Source organism: Anguilla anguilla, chromosome 5 (genome assembly GCF_013347855.1).
Source record: "Anguilla anguilla isolate fAngAng1 chromosome 5, fAngAng1.pri, whole genome shotgun sequence".
NCBI classification, from domain to species: Eukaryota; Metazoa; Chordata; class Actinopteri; order Anguilliformes; family Anguillidae; genus Anguilla; species Anguilla anguilla.
The window spans coordinates 45,039,652-45,053,677 of record NC_049205.1 but is presented as its reverse complement, the minus strand read 5'-3'; the positions used below and the strand labels follow the sequence as shown (position 1 = coordinate 45,053,677).

General features: G+C 45.3%; 1 protein-coding gene across 1 annotated transcript in view; it reads right to left on the bottom strand.

Moving 5' to 3' along the window:
- LOC118227666 (disintegrin and metalloproteinase domain-containing protein 10-like) overlaps nucleotides 1-14,026 on the bottom strand; it is a 78,590-nt gene that overhangs the window by 49,292 nt on the left and 15,272 nt on the right. Inside the window, exon 2 of the mRNA XM_035418405.1 lies at nucleotides 9,905-10,055. Within this exon, the coding sequence (XP_035274296.1) occupies nucleotides 9,905-10,055 (151 nt within the window). The remainder of the gene's footprint in view (nucleotides 1-9,904; nucleotides 10,056-14,026) is intronic.

Below are 14,026 nucleotides of genomic sequence, written 5' to 3'. Positions count from 1 at the left end.
TGCTGGGTCTTAGTAAAGGCTTTTTTTTTTTTTTTTTCATGCCAGGAAGTGAGTCATCGGTGCTTCCCAAAGTAGGAAATGACAAGAAGGGTGCCCTTGTTCACAGCACTGTGTGCCCTTGAGCGTTCCCGAGAAGTGTGTCGCTACAGTCAAGTTCACAACAAAAAACTGCTCGAGATGTGAAACACTGAACACAGAACATAATTCAATTGCGCGACCGCTTCGGAAACGCGACCGCCAACTACTGCGGCGAAATGAATTTCATGGGCGCAATTTAAAAATTAGTGCTTTTTAAATTGTTTTAAATTGGTTTACACTTCAGGAAAATGACAGGTCCTTCAGAAAGATGATGGCTCCTTTTGAACATGTGCCAAACTTCAGCGCCGCTCAATGAATGCGAGGACCTGGCTCTATCCGAAACGAATAAAAGAATCACTGACTTCAACGGTTTCGAAAACGTCTGTTGCTCCAAGCTAACCAATCCCTGCGAGCGCAGGATGGCGCGTTTCCATTGTGTGAGTTAAGGCCCCGCACAAAGGAAGCCACGTCGCCATCGCAGTCGTGCTGTGAACTGACAGGAACTTTTTTCCAAACTGCTTCCTGTTTTCCCTCCCGGTGCTGTTTATTGAGCCCCGGGACCTCTCACATCCCATAATCCCTGCACTGCAGTCTCAGTAATTCAAGCACAAGGGCAGCGATTAGTCACAGCCTGCCCAGCAACAGCCTTATTGACTGTGAAGATTCGAGGGACTGTCCTCTCACGTAGCCAGCCTCGGTCTTCCTGCGGCTGCCTTTAACCTGAGCGCAACCAATCAAAAGAGGATTGGTAGGAGGTGAGAGGTGGAGTCAGTTATAAGACCACACAGACTGCTTTCCAATTGGATGGTACCCTATTCTCTGAGAGAACCAATGATTCAGGTCTCAGCCACTGGGCACAGAACCATGTCTGTGGGCTGTGGAACTGGAACGAGAACTGCGTTGATGAACCAAAAAGTACTATAGGTGAGAGCAATTTGTGACAACAAACACGTCAAAGGAATTTTTGTAATAATCCAGAGAAGAGTCATTGGTTGTTTTGCTGTGTAACCACTTCTCTTGTTTTCCTGGTCTTCCTGTATACTGCATCACTGCTGTTACAAGTACTTTCAAGCTTTTGCATTTCTCAGAACAGCTGTGTATCCCCGCTAGTCCGGTACAATGCGACACAGCCAATAGCACTGACCCGTCTATCCCACTGTCACTCAAGGTCATGTGACACCTACGGAGCGAGCAGAAAGGAGAGGTAATTCTTCCTGAGCCTCTCAGAGACTCAGAAGCCTATTAATAACTCCTCCAGCGCACACAATGAGACGGAGGGAATGAAGGAGGGAGGCAGAGGTGTGTGCTCACCCTTCTCCCATCCGTCCGTCCGTCTGTCGTTCCTCCGCTCACCCCGCCAGAACTGCGCTCAGTATTGCTTTAGCGCACCGCGCACTTCCCTCCGATAACAAGACGGGCCAGGCCCAGCGTGGGCCAGCAGCCAGCCTGGGTCAGGCCACATCAATTAAGCAACAAGGGGAGGCGCGCGCTGGCAGGGCCGACGCGCAGAGACGGCAGCACGAGGAGCCAAGCTGACGAGTCGCAGTGACTGCAGCGCGGTGCCGCCGCTTCCTCCGCCACACACAGCTGGGCTGGGTGGCTAGGCGGCTAGGCGCCGGAGGCCACTGCCACACGCCAACCCGCCACACATCCAGACTCCTCGGGCGCTCTCCCGACCAGCGGCCGTTTAGGCAAAGAGCACCGATAAGAGGGAGAAGAGAGAGACGCTTACATCGTTCAGCTCCTCGAGAGCACCACCCACCCACCCAGCCGAAAAACGGGTCATCCTTGAGAAGGGCGTCCACGCGGGGCACTGATCAGTGCAGGTGTGCGGCTGTACTTTAAAAATAAACGATAAATAAATAAATAAATACAGAAAAGCAGTGACCTAAAACGGGAGGAATCGGGGACCGTCTCCGTCGAAGGCTGCTGCCAGGCCAGATAGCGTCAGATCGAGTTATTTATAGGGACAGCCACTGGAAACTAATCTAACGCAGCAGACTGGATCCTTCAGGAGTCTGGGACATACTGTGCCTGCGGTGACAGTCCCGGGGCAGCTGGTGGCGCTACGGGAGTCCCACAGCAGAAAGCAGTAGGCCCTGGGAAAGGCCCAGAAAGGAACAGAGGGAACAAGAGAGAGAGAGACCTGGAAAGTCCTAAATATCCAAAGCGTTTCAGAATGTTCTGGAGTGCCATGGCTAAGAAGCGGCAGTCAGCTTCACAGTGACTGCCATTTTGGAGCTCACTTCACAGGTAGTCCCTCCTTAGTTCTGCGGGGGTGTCATGATGGCGAAAAGTTGGCCTATTTGTTGGCCATCTTGGTGGCCACAGACAGAACTGAAACAAGCGCTTTACGGACGTAGGCTGGCTGCCCATTTCACTGCAGCAGAGCAAAAGATTCAACATTCGCTGTCAGTGTTTGAGATGAATATGTCTGCAATTTTATATATTGGCTACATTTATAGGCATATGAGGTTTCCAATTATGACACAGTTCCAACATTATTAGCAGTTAGGTAGCTAATTAATTTATGCTCGTATTAAATTTCAGTTTTTCCTTGAAGGAGTAGCCTACATAAAACACAAGCACACGCTTTAGCACAGTTACAAGTATGAAACTGGATGGTCAGTTTAGAATTTAGTACCATTTCCAGTTTGGAGTGATTCAGGCAATTCATTAGTGTATCGCGTGCCCCGGAGAACAGGGTCAAAGTTAAGGGCCAGACTGAGTCCGGGGGCGAGGGATAAGGCTTAAAGGGTCAGAGATCGAGTTACAGTGAGATCTTAGCTGCTAATCAGTCTCTGTGGCATGGAATCAGCAGTCACTGCTACAATGCCCTGCAGTGACATACCGTATATAAACCTCACAGCAGAGCATATCAGTGTTATTGTACACTATTTCCTACTAAGCCACTCCTTCTGAATTGTGCACTGTGGGAGGAGCATTCAGGAAGTCACATGCAAGAGGCTCCACTGCAAAGGCTCCCTGCCATTGTCCATCTGGGGACCAAAACTGACATCAGTGTAGCTCCATGACTAATTCAAGGACAGAAAAGCAAAGCAGGAAACCACAACTGCCGAGCTGGAGCCACAAAAGATAAGAGGCTAAACTAGGGGTGGGGAGGTATACCGTTATTAATGTGAAAACACAGTGCTACAATATAGATTTTGCCACGGGCTGCGGATATTGTGATACGAGGCCACGTCCTGGTCCTGTGTGTTGCTACAATGTAATTTTGTTGTTGCTTTGTGTAAAATGTCTGCTAATGAGGACTCCTACAGCCACCACATTTAAGCTGTCTGGCCAAGAAAATACTCGCCACAAGTTCTCCATCAGAGAGGGCTTTTAGTGCTGGTGGTAATGTGGTTACATGATCAGTCAGCACTCAAAGCTGAAGCGGACAAGTTCGTTAGAAATTCATCGCACTTAGAGGCAAAAATCTGAACTGAAAAATAAGTCGACAACCGTAAAATTTTATTTTACGAGAAGATATTATACTAACCACTTTACACTATTTGTCCATTTCTGTTGGCATTTTTTTATTGGATAAGGAAATAAAATAATGCTATCTTTGGTACAGGTTTTAAAGAATTGCACAGTAAAAATATTATCACAAATATAGAGTCCTGTCTTAACCTTCTTGGTTCTGTTTAACCCAAGGTATGATTCTGAATTCTTAAAAGTCTATATTTCGATATCACATCGTTATAACAGTGCAAAATATCAGGATATGTCTATTTAATATTATATTGTCATAAAATGTGAAAATATATATCGCCCATCCCTAGTCTAAACGAACACAAAAAAAGTGTTGCTGCACATAAAGGAGGGCATTCTGAAATGACTGGGTTCAGACACGCAGAATGGAAGCGGCTGATCCATGCATAATTCAGCGAGCTCCCCATCGGTTGCCACTACAGACGCAGTCAGCAGTGCCGCTGCGTGGCAACCGTGCGGCTCCAGCGGTAACCAGGATGATCGCAGGCAGGGGAACAGCCAGAAACCTTTGATGGGCCCCCTTCCAAAACAGAGAACGCGGCCGGCCAAAATTCTCCAGGAAAATAACAAGAGAGTGACAGATGTTTAAAGGTCACATCTGGGCCCACGAGAGGCTCAGCTGGTAAAAGAGGCATTCAACAAACACAGGTGCCACACAGACAAGACATCACAAGCTGGGCCTAGTGAGCGCCATTAGCTAACAATGAATGGGACACTACCACAAGTTCCCTTGTCTTTATGTGGTCTTTTGGTTTTCCTCCTGTTGCAATCAAAACAGTCATAGCTTAATATGGTCAAACAAACACACTTCTCTCTCTCACACAGTATGAAAGTTGTCTGAGTGGTGAAGGTCTCTTCTCAGCACCTGGTAGACGACAAAAGGCATCCAGGCACACGTGATTTTGGGAAATGGGCTTTTGGATGCCTGTCATCTCCCAACATCAACAGACTGCCAGTTATCTCCAACATCAATCTGCTGCCAGTCATGTCCAACATCAGTCAGCTGCCAGTAATCCCCAACATCAATTAACTGCCAGTCATCCCCAACATCAATCGGCTGCCAGTCATCCCCAACATCAATCAGCTGCCAGCCATCCCCAATATCAATCGGCTGCCAGTCATCTCCCAACAATTGGCCATCAGTCAGCCCCAATATCAATTGGCTTGTCAGTCACCTCAAACACCAATAAGCTGCCAAACATCTTCAATATCACCCTGCAATCTAGCACGGTGGTGTTTTTGGCTGAAGCACGCTCATTTAGCTCATTTAGATATCTTAAGATTTTACCCTAACTACATCTACAGAGGAATCCGAGCATTAGGATTAATCAGGGCAACTGTATCCGGCAGGGGCCTCCACAAATCACAGGAACTAGAGCGTTCATCAAGTAGGCTACTACTCTACTGGGATTAAATGTCCACTCCAGCCAGGTGATGGTATCATTACCATTTTTCACTGTCACATGATCTCCAGAAATCTCAGGAGGGCAAAGGAGCTGGTTACACAGAAGATTTAATCTATCCAGAGTAATAAAGCAGAGCCTGTCTTCCGGAGATAGAGAGCGGGCACGGAGGCCTGGAGCGGAGGGGGAAATGTTGCTGTATGAAAAAGCCTCTGATATCCATAACTACAGAATATTCTCACTTTTATCTCCAAAATCCACAATTCAGTCACGTGAGTGGTTCACTCACAAGGACTTCTATGGCCATGTCTTGAACCAATTTATCCAAGGACTGCTTTGATTTTTATTTCTTTTGTTCATAAAAATAGAAAACTTGCACAAGGCAGCAGTGATTTGGTTCTCTGAGCAGGCGGTTTAAACCCACAAAACCATGACCAAAATGGAGGATAGGAGCACATAGCCTGGATTTTTCACATCATTTCATGGTGGTTGGCTCTGTGTGCCCCCTTCGACCAAGGCGCCCTGGGGCAAAGAGCCTCCCAAACAAAACCACAGACCTCACTAAAGACCAGGAAAAGGGGACACAACCAAACAGACATCTATGCTGATGGAGCTTGCAAGGCATACACATCACCCTAGCAAGTCACCCTCACTGCTGGGGTCTGTGCCGGGTTCGTGCCGGGTCCGTGCCCTGTCCGTGCCCTCTCAATGACCTGTCTGTGCCTTCTCCATGCCCCACATGTGCTCTCTTCATGCCCCCTCTTTGCCCTCTCCATGCCCTGGGCTGTGCTTTTGCCCATGGGTGAAGTTCTACTGCTATAGCTAAGGGAAACTCCAGTGCTTTAAGGTGGGACTTACATCACACAGGACTCGCCTGTGCCCAGGCGTGCATTAATACACCGCCACCTTAAACTGAGAAACAGGTTGCGCGCAACTGCGTGACACGACTATAACAGACAAACATACACCAGGGCTGACAATCACACATGTGGCGCGTCCTTATAAATATCTTAAATTAGCCGTTGCTGTGGCAACGTGCAGGATTTAGCAGAACATGTGAAGGCACCCACACGCCCTCCCACCCCCGCCGTTTGCAAAGGGGATGGCAAAGGTTACCATACAAACCCTTCTGCTCAGTTCACCCAAGATAGCAAACAGCACAAGAGAGAGGAGAGAGGGAGAGAGAGAGGAGGGAAGCAGAAGGTGAAGCGAGAACAATGGCGAAGAATGAGAGCTTGTGGGAAATTGTAGGCATGTAGGCTATTTTTAGGCTTCCAAACCAAGCCAGCTGGGGAGGGAGAGAGAGAAGAGAGAGAGAGAGAGAGAGAGAGAAGAGAAAGACAGAGAGAGAGAAATATGCAGTAATGGACGTTGCTGCCAGCAACATGGACTCCCTGGGATTACGCACAGTGAAAAAGCTGAACAACTGACTGAAGAAAACTGTCAAAAAGATTCACAGCAACAAGAAATGATCTGCGTGCGAGCGCGTGTGCGGTGTGTGTATAAACACCAGCAGACAAGGGTGACTGTGCATGACAAACCACATTTCTGTGTCAACAGTCACATGCAAATCCATCACCAGGTGATGGGAAGCCACAGAATCTCAAGATGCCTCTACTTTGAAATATTAGGTCATTCTATATTTATGCATGTGACAATACTACATGCAGCTTAGAAAATTAGGGTTAGGGATGGGAATTGATAAGATTTTACTGATGCCAATTCCATTACCAATTCTGCTTATTGATCCGATTCTTTATCAATTCCTTTATCGATGCCTGATATATTTTCTGGGTGTAAAAAGAGTAGGCCTACATCCAAGTTTTCAGCGTCAACTTACTTTGTTTTCCAGCCTGAAATGCGATCGTATTAGTAAATGGCTACACATGTCATGTAACGGGCAAGTAGTTGGCTATCTCCGTGGATATGACTTAAATGTTTTTAACAGAAAATAAAATAATGAATGCGATTTTATCCACAAAAATAGCTATACACAAAAGCAAAATAAATATTGTGGTCACGATCGCCGTTGTAGAAACCTTCAGTTAAATTAATTTGCATAATAAAATTAACCAAACACAGGTTTACATTTTCTGAACCTCTGTGATATAGTGGTGTAAGTAGACTATTTAACAATTAGCTAGCTTCTAGCGCTAGCCAGCGGTACGCTTCTATCAACACAACGCACACAGCACTCGTCATACACTGCACTTATAGCTAGCCACCGCTACAGCATTTTCAGTAATATGGGAGCATGCAGCTGAAATCCTCTATGGAAAGCATCCTCACAGCGATCTTATCTACAATCAGTAGGCAGTGTTGTGCATATCCCGCTCTTACAGCTCGTTTACAGCCAAAACCACTGCAAAGAGCAAACTTTTTTTTTGTCAGTGACATTTCCTTCTGACATCTACGACAGCAATCGCAACCACAACATTTATTTTGCCTTTTTGTATAGCTATTTCCATGGATAAAATCGCATTTATCATTAGGCCTATAATTTATTGGTAAAAACATTTACTTTACATTTCCAGGGAGATAGCAAACTACTTGCACGTTACATGACGTGTAGACATTTAGTAATACGATCGCATTTCAGACTTGAAAGTAACCCATTAATCCAGAGAAATTGCTGAGTTGTCTTAGAATCTTTATCGCAACAGAATGTATCAAGGCTGGCAGTGTCCGCATAGCAATGGACGCTGTAATGAAACTTTAAGTACGTCACGATGGGTATAACAGCTGTTTTGGAATGTCAGTACGTCACCCGGATCATTTTTGCAGCTCGGATCAAATTTGTTGTGACAGCTGCCATCCAAAACAAACACCTGAGAGAGGCAGCATGCTGCCTGCGTGCCTCCCCCAAGGCGTTATGTCATAAAAACATGCTGGCATCGATAAGCAGAATTGATAAGCTCGGAGGCATACGATTCCAATGAATAGGACAACTTGGAACCGGTTCTCAACGGGAACCAGTTCTCGTTTCCCATCCCCAACCAGGGTTATTTAAGAGTCATTTCAAAAAGAAACAGTCTGAACAAACAAAAAGCTTAAAAAAGCCAATTGTCCTCTCAACAATTCAAACTATTTATGTGGTCATCAGTCGACAGAAACCTCTATAAAGAAATACTGATCACACTCATCATGAGTAAATGTACCCAAACCATATGACTGCAGCAGGAATGGACTTGACCAGAAAGTCAAGGGTTCAACATGGAAATACAACAGTATTACAACAAGATGTAAATGCAGATTAGCCCAGGCAGTCCACAGAATAATAACTGTACCAATTAGAGCTAGGGTCTATCCAGCTATTCTACCACTTTTACATTCAGTCGATTCCAATTCCCTTCTGTAAATATTTAATTCTAACAAAATGTCACTACACAGAGAAAGTTATTACCACCGAGAAAAAAGGAAGAGCTGAACTCCTCCAGGCTGAGCTGACCATAGTCTTAGAATACAATTGGGCTAAATATACTATACTCCTCTTTCTAATGGAAGGCAATGTATTCAGATTTTCCCAAGAGCTAGCACAATGCTAGCTTTCTTCAACTACGCAAAGTCAGCATCTACCACCTCAGATGGGACAGTATCTCGGTTAAAATCTCTGCAGGGCAATATTTAGCAAATTGAACTCTCCTGCAAATAGCACCAAGTTTAGGAATGTCATGCGAGACATTCACGCAAATTTCACATTAAGGGACCATATCAGTTTCCCTTTTTAACATAGTCTTCAAAAGGCGGTAAAATGCTATGATAAAAATGCCCTTTCCCATGTTGACCATGTCAACGGAGAACCCAGAACATAAGCACTAATAAAAAGTGACGAAATAAATAGAATATTGTTGCAGTCCACCCACATGGAATGTGTGGTAAGCGTGGCAGTGGCTGCCTCTGGCAACACCGAGTGTGAATAGCACGATAAGAACATTGAGCAGGGTGTGAAAAAATACTAAATACGCCCATAAAAGTGACTCATGATTCACAGAATCATCTATAGGCCTAGGAAGTGAATTACTCAGAAAGAGAATTCTCAAATGAAACAACAAAACAGTGACTTAAAAGGAAGTATTACACCACCAACTGTGGTGTAAGCAATGACCTGATCAATTTCTCCGTCCACCACCATAAACAATATATGGGCTGAGAATATTTCAGAGCTCAGAACCGCATCTAATTTTGTCCAGTTGATTTTCCTTCATGGAGCTTGGCCTTGAGAGCACAGCCCAAACATGGCTTTAGAACTTAAAAAAAAATAAAATAAAGTCCCTTCAAAAGAAAAAAAAAACCTGGACAGAATCCCAGAAGGTACTTCTAGAAGAAGCTGAGGGATGTAGCCTCTGTTTTAAGTCCAGGCAAACAAGTCCGCTGAAGGGCTTCATCACTTCCACGTCTGGCAGGCCACATTCTACAGCAAAGAACAGAATACGAGCCAGTCCGATTGCTCTCCGGCCTCGAAAACAGGGCGGTATCGGCGCACCCGCCTTTACAGCCTCCTATACCCTCTCCCAAAAAAATGTCAACACTTGCCTTCTTAACTGCAGCTTAAATAAAAGTTTAAACAGAAGCTACCTCAAGGGCACCCAGTGGGGTGCTGCTTCTACCACATGCTGGGAGGAGTCAGGCAGCCTCCACACAGAGAAAAACAATATCTCCACAACAAAGAGAGACGCAGTCAAGCAAAAACAAAACTCACAGGAGACAGACTCAGATGACTCGCAGCCCGATAAACTAACTCACGGGTCTTTTGCGAGATGAGAATGAGACTTTCCTTCACTGGATATCGACAGCCCTACAACCACAACTGACCATCTCTACGTTATGGATGTTGACACTGTGTCTAGTGAGGAAAATGATGTCAAAAGCCACAAACTACAAAAAAAAGAACCTTCCGGAAGCTTTTCTCGACTCGTCAGACTGACCTTCCGTGCGCCTGGAAGTCGAGGTGCACGAACTTGTCCTCGTGGGAGAGGGCTCTCTTGGCCCGCTGGTGCTTGGTGTGGAGGGCATCCGTGTCGTAGGACAGGCCCTCATAGTGCTGGACGTACTTGGTCAGAGGGTTCCCGTATACACCTGTTCAAAGAGAGAACAAGAAGACATGAGCAGTGGTGTCCCCACTAGGCCTGTTCGAATACATTTTAAAGGGACGAGGAATACGACACTGGAATACTATGGAAAACTGTTGCAGGCTGATTGCGTAAGCATTCATGGTTGCAGAACTAAGCAACCGAAGAACTGCAGAATGTAGGAATGATGATATAGGTGACTACCTCACTTAACAGGACATGTTACGGAACTTTTTGATATTTGAAAAAGAAACCTGGGCTTTAAAGTCCTACACTCAAGGCTTCAGACATCCCACAATGGGTGGGGCTACCATATGCAGAATCTGTTGATATGAATCGAGTGTTTTGCTCAGCACCATAAAAGAATCGATCACTCAAAAGAACTCAACCTCCAGCCCTTTTGGGGTTAATATCACCTCACTCTCCCATAGCTACGCTAATAAGCTCAACATATAGCAAAGCCCCCAGCACAAAACTCCGGAAACAGACACTGAACTGAACTGGCGATTCAGCAACCAGCAAAGAACAATGTACACCACTGCAGGGAAGCTACAACCCAGGAATAGGGGGTGGGTGATACGATAACACGACAAACACGCTCGAGCTACACTCGCAGCTCAGTGCTGGAAAGGACAGTCCTTCTCAAAATCACCATATCGCAGCACTCCGTTCTTTCAGCGTGCCACTACACTACAGCTAAATCACGTCCCACAGTTTAGAACACCCCGCAGTTACTCTATCAACTTCCTGCCTTTCGAAACATTTGACTTCATGGGGACAAAGCATTTTATGAACGAAATGACAACCTCGCATCAATTTTCAGTGTTTGCTTCACTTTCCCGGTCTCATCTCTGCAAACTGTGCAATATTGCACTGGGACTCATCTCCCCTTATGTCAACTCACATGGTTATTGTAATCTAAACCGCTCACCTCAGACATACGGGTGGAAGCATTTCCCACCGTTTCATGTAAGACTGAGCTCATTTTTAAATGCTGTGTGTAATTTAGGTTAGAGCAACATCACAATAGATAAACATGTCCACCACATTGTGCTAACGTGACCTAAAAAAGCAGAATTGCACACTATTTAATGTGCATGTAACTACCTCTTAAGCATTTATAACTTTCATAAATGGCTGAAAACACTCAACATGCCAGACAAACCTTTACCAAAGGCCCTACGTTCAATCACTATACTTCAGTAAAATTCAAGCATGAGCAGCAGCAGCACTGTATGATATACGCGTCTATCCACTTAGATAAAATAAACCCGAAACAACAACAGAATGCCCAGGAGCATTTAGCACAAGACACCCGAATAAAATCTATGCACCTGCAAACACACTCTAAAGTATTCCCAGTTCTTCGCATACACAGCAACAAGGGAAAATTCTGGAATGCTTTATGTCTGGGGAGAATTCGTACGCACTGCGCACGAGGACTCCCGCTCCCACATGATGGGAAAAGCAGTGCTGATGATGGGCCTGTGATCTCGGCCTCCGGCAGCGATGTGAACCTCAAACACCCCTTCTCGTTGGGGGGGGGGGGGGGGGGGGCGCTATCCGACGTTCCCGCGCGCGTCTCTTCCCGAAAGACTAAAAAGAGATCCTTCACGGTCGGTACGGACCCAAAAGGAACTTTGAGGTCTTAAAGAGAGAATTTCAATTCTTTATGCCCGCTGGCAGAGAAGCTCTGGGTTCCACCTGCAAAGCTGTGATAAACCGGCGGCTCCTCTCACTCTGCCGGGGGGGGGGGTGGAGGGGTGGGGGGGGGGAATAAGGCTGCGGTGCTTGTTCATTAAGATGGAAGACCCATCATCCTGCATTTTAATGCAACGTATAAATACCAGTGATGCTTTCTTTCACCTCACCCCTTCCTTCTCCCACAGTGCAGATAGCGCGAGATACCGGCTTGCTCCGCCCCCCTTGTTCTTTCACAGCACCGATAGTGTAAGATTTCAGCTCGCGTCCGGATGCCAGCGCACAGTTTAACGTGAAGTATGGCTGAGTTTTAACGGTGCGAGCCGAAGCCCGGGCGCTGCAGCGCTTAAAACACCGCGGGGGGGGGGGGGGTAACGCAAAGCACTGAAGGGCTCTTAAAAAGGCAACTGCGACGCATTATGCAAACAAAACAGGCAGAGGGCATCACTAATTAATTCATTTATTCCACCGTTGAAAATAGAGCAGGTCTCGTAAGACCCCTGCGTGGGGCTACACCATATGGCGGCGCCGGGTTTTCCCGTCTCGCTCCGTGTGGGGAAAAAAAACAGGAAGAGGACACCGCATTCCCACACAGCATTCCCCTCGACGCTCCGAATGACTCACCTTGGCTGCCATGTTAATCCAGGCCTAAATTAAGAACTAAGGAATGGAGTAAGGCAACTACACAGCTATCTTGCAGAACGGATTGTAACGTTGCTTGTCTGTAAAGCTATTAATGGTTTGGCACCTTTCTATATCCAAGACTGCCTGTTATTTCATGTGCCAACTTGAGCACTTAAGATTGTCCACAACGGGCTTAGGCGGCGTACCTGTGGTTAAACGCATAAAAGAGTGGTGAAAGTGCCCACTGCTACTACGCACCGAAACTCTGGAACACTCTCCCACAAAACATTAGAACAGCTGTTGGCAATTTAAAAAGCAGCTCAAAATATTCCTTTTTAATTTGGTTTTTATAACTGATTTCTTTATTTGGCTCTGTGTTTAATTGCTTATTCACATTTTATACTTTCATTTTAATATTTAGCTGTTTTTTCATTCTAATATTTTGTTCATTACTTATTTCATTTTAATACTTTATTAATATTCTATTCCCTTTCTTAATCTTGTGTTATGTTTTTAACCTGTAATTGACTATGATCGTTGTGTTATTCCCTTTTCTTTTATTTTTTCCTTTTAAGCACTTCAAGCTGCATTCTGTATGAAAGGTACTATACAAATAAAGCTATTATTAATATTATTATTATAATACTCATCTCGCCCAGTTGGCCCAAGAAGTACCGCTGCCATACTCCAAAGAATTTCAATAATAAGAGCATTACCTAAGGTCCAGATCCCTCTGAGACTGCTTGTGGGACAAACAGACACTGTCTTTTCTTAGCTTGGTGAAATTTTGACAGTACAGCCACTCCTGGAAATATTCACTGCTGCTCCAATTGTTCTGCATTTGGAGATAATGGCTCTCACTGTGGTTCAGTTGAGTCCCAGAGCCTTAGAAATGGCTTTGTAACCCTTTCCTTCGATTATGGCATAGAAACTTAGTGGTGACTACTTCACTCTGATGGTAAGGTTAAAAGAGAGAGGTTTAGATTCAACAGGGCTGGCTGCAATCAAGACTGGCTGTGTTCAATCAGTTGAATATAATTATCAATGCCAATTGGTTGATTGAGTAACTTTTTCACATGGGTGTTTTGGAACGCTTTTTCCATTAAATAAATGAAACCGTAAGTTAAAAAAATCGTTTGGGGTTTACTCAGCTTCCCGTTATACAATATTACATTTTTGTCTAAGGATCTGAAACCATTCAGTGTGACAAATATGCAATAATACAGGAAAACAGGAAGGGGCGAATACGTTTTCACGGCACAATATAAAACAATAATCTGACCCAGGAGTCTCACACACCTGTCTTTGAGGGCCACAGTGTCTGCAGGTTTTTGAGGTTTACTTTCAGTCAGCAGACAACTCAGGACATATGTGGTCTCTTTAGCCCAGTGACAAACTAAGAACTAGAAGGGATAGTTCAGTCTCTGGGGTTTCAGTGGTCTTGATTCAGTGTGTGATGAAGCATATTTAAAATATTTAGAGAAGTTCCTGAGGACCTGCCATCTTTAAAAACACAGTTATTAGGCATTTGGGGGTTGGCGATCTAAAGCAAGAAAATACACTTCAAGGAAATCCATAAAAGCTAGTACAGGGACATGTCCGCAAACCATCTCTTTAAGCGCAGGAACACAGAGAAAATGCGTACGGACACTG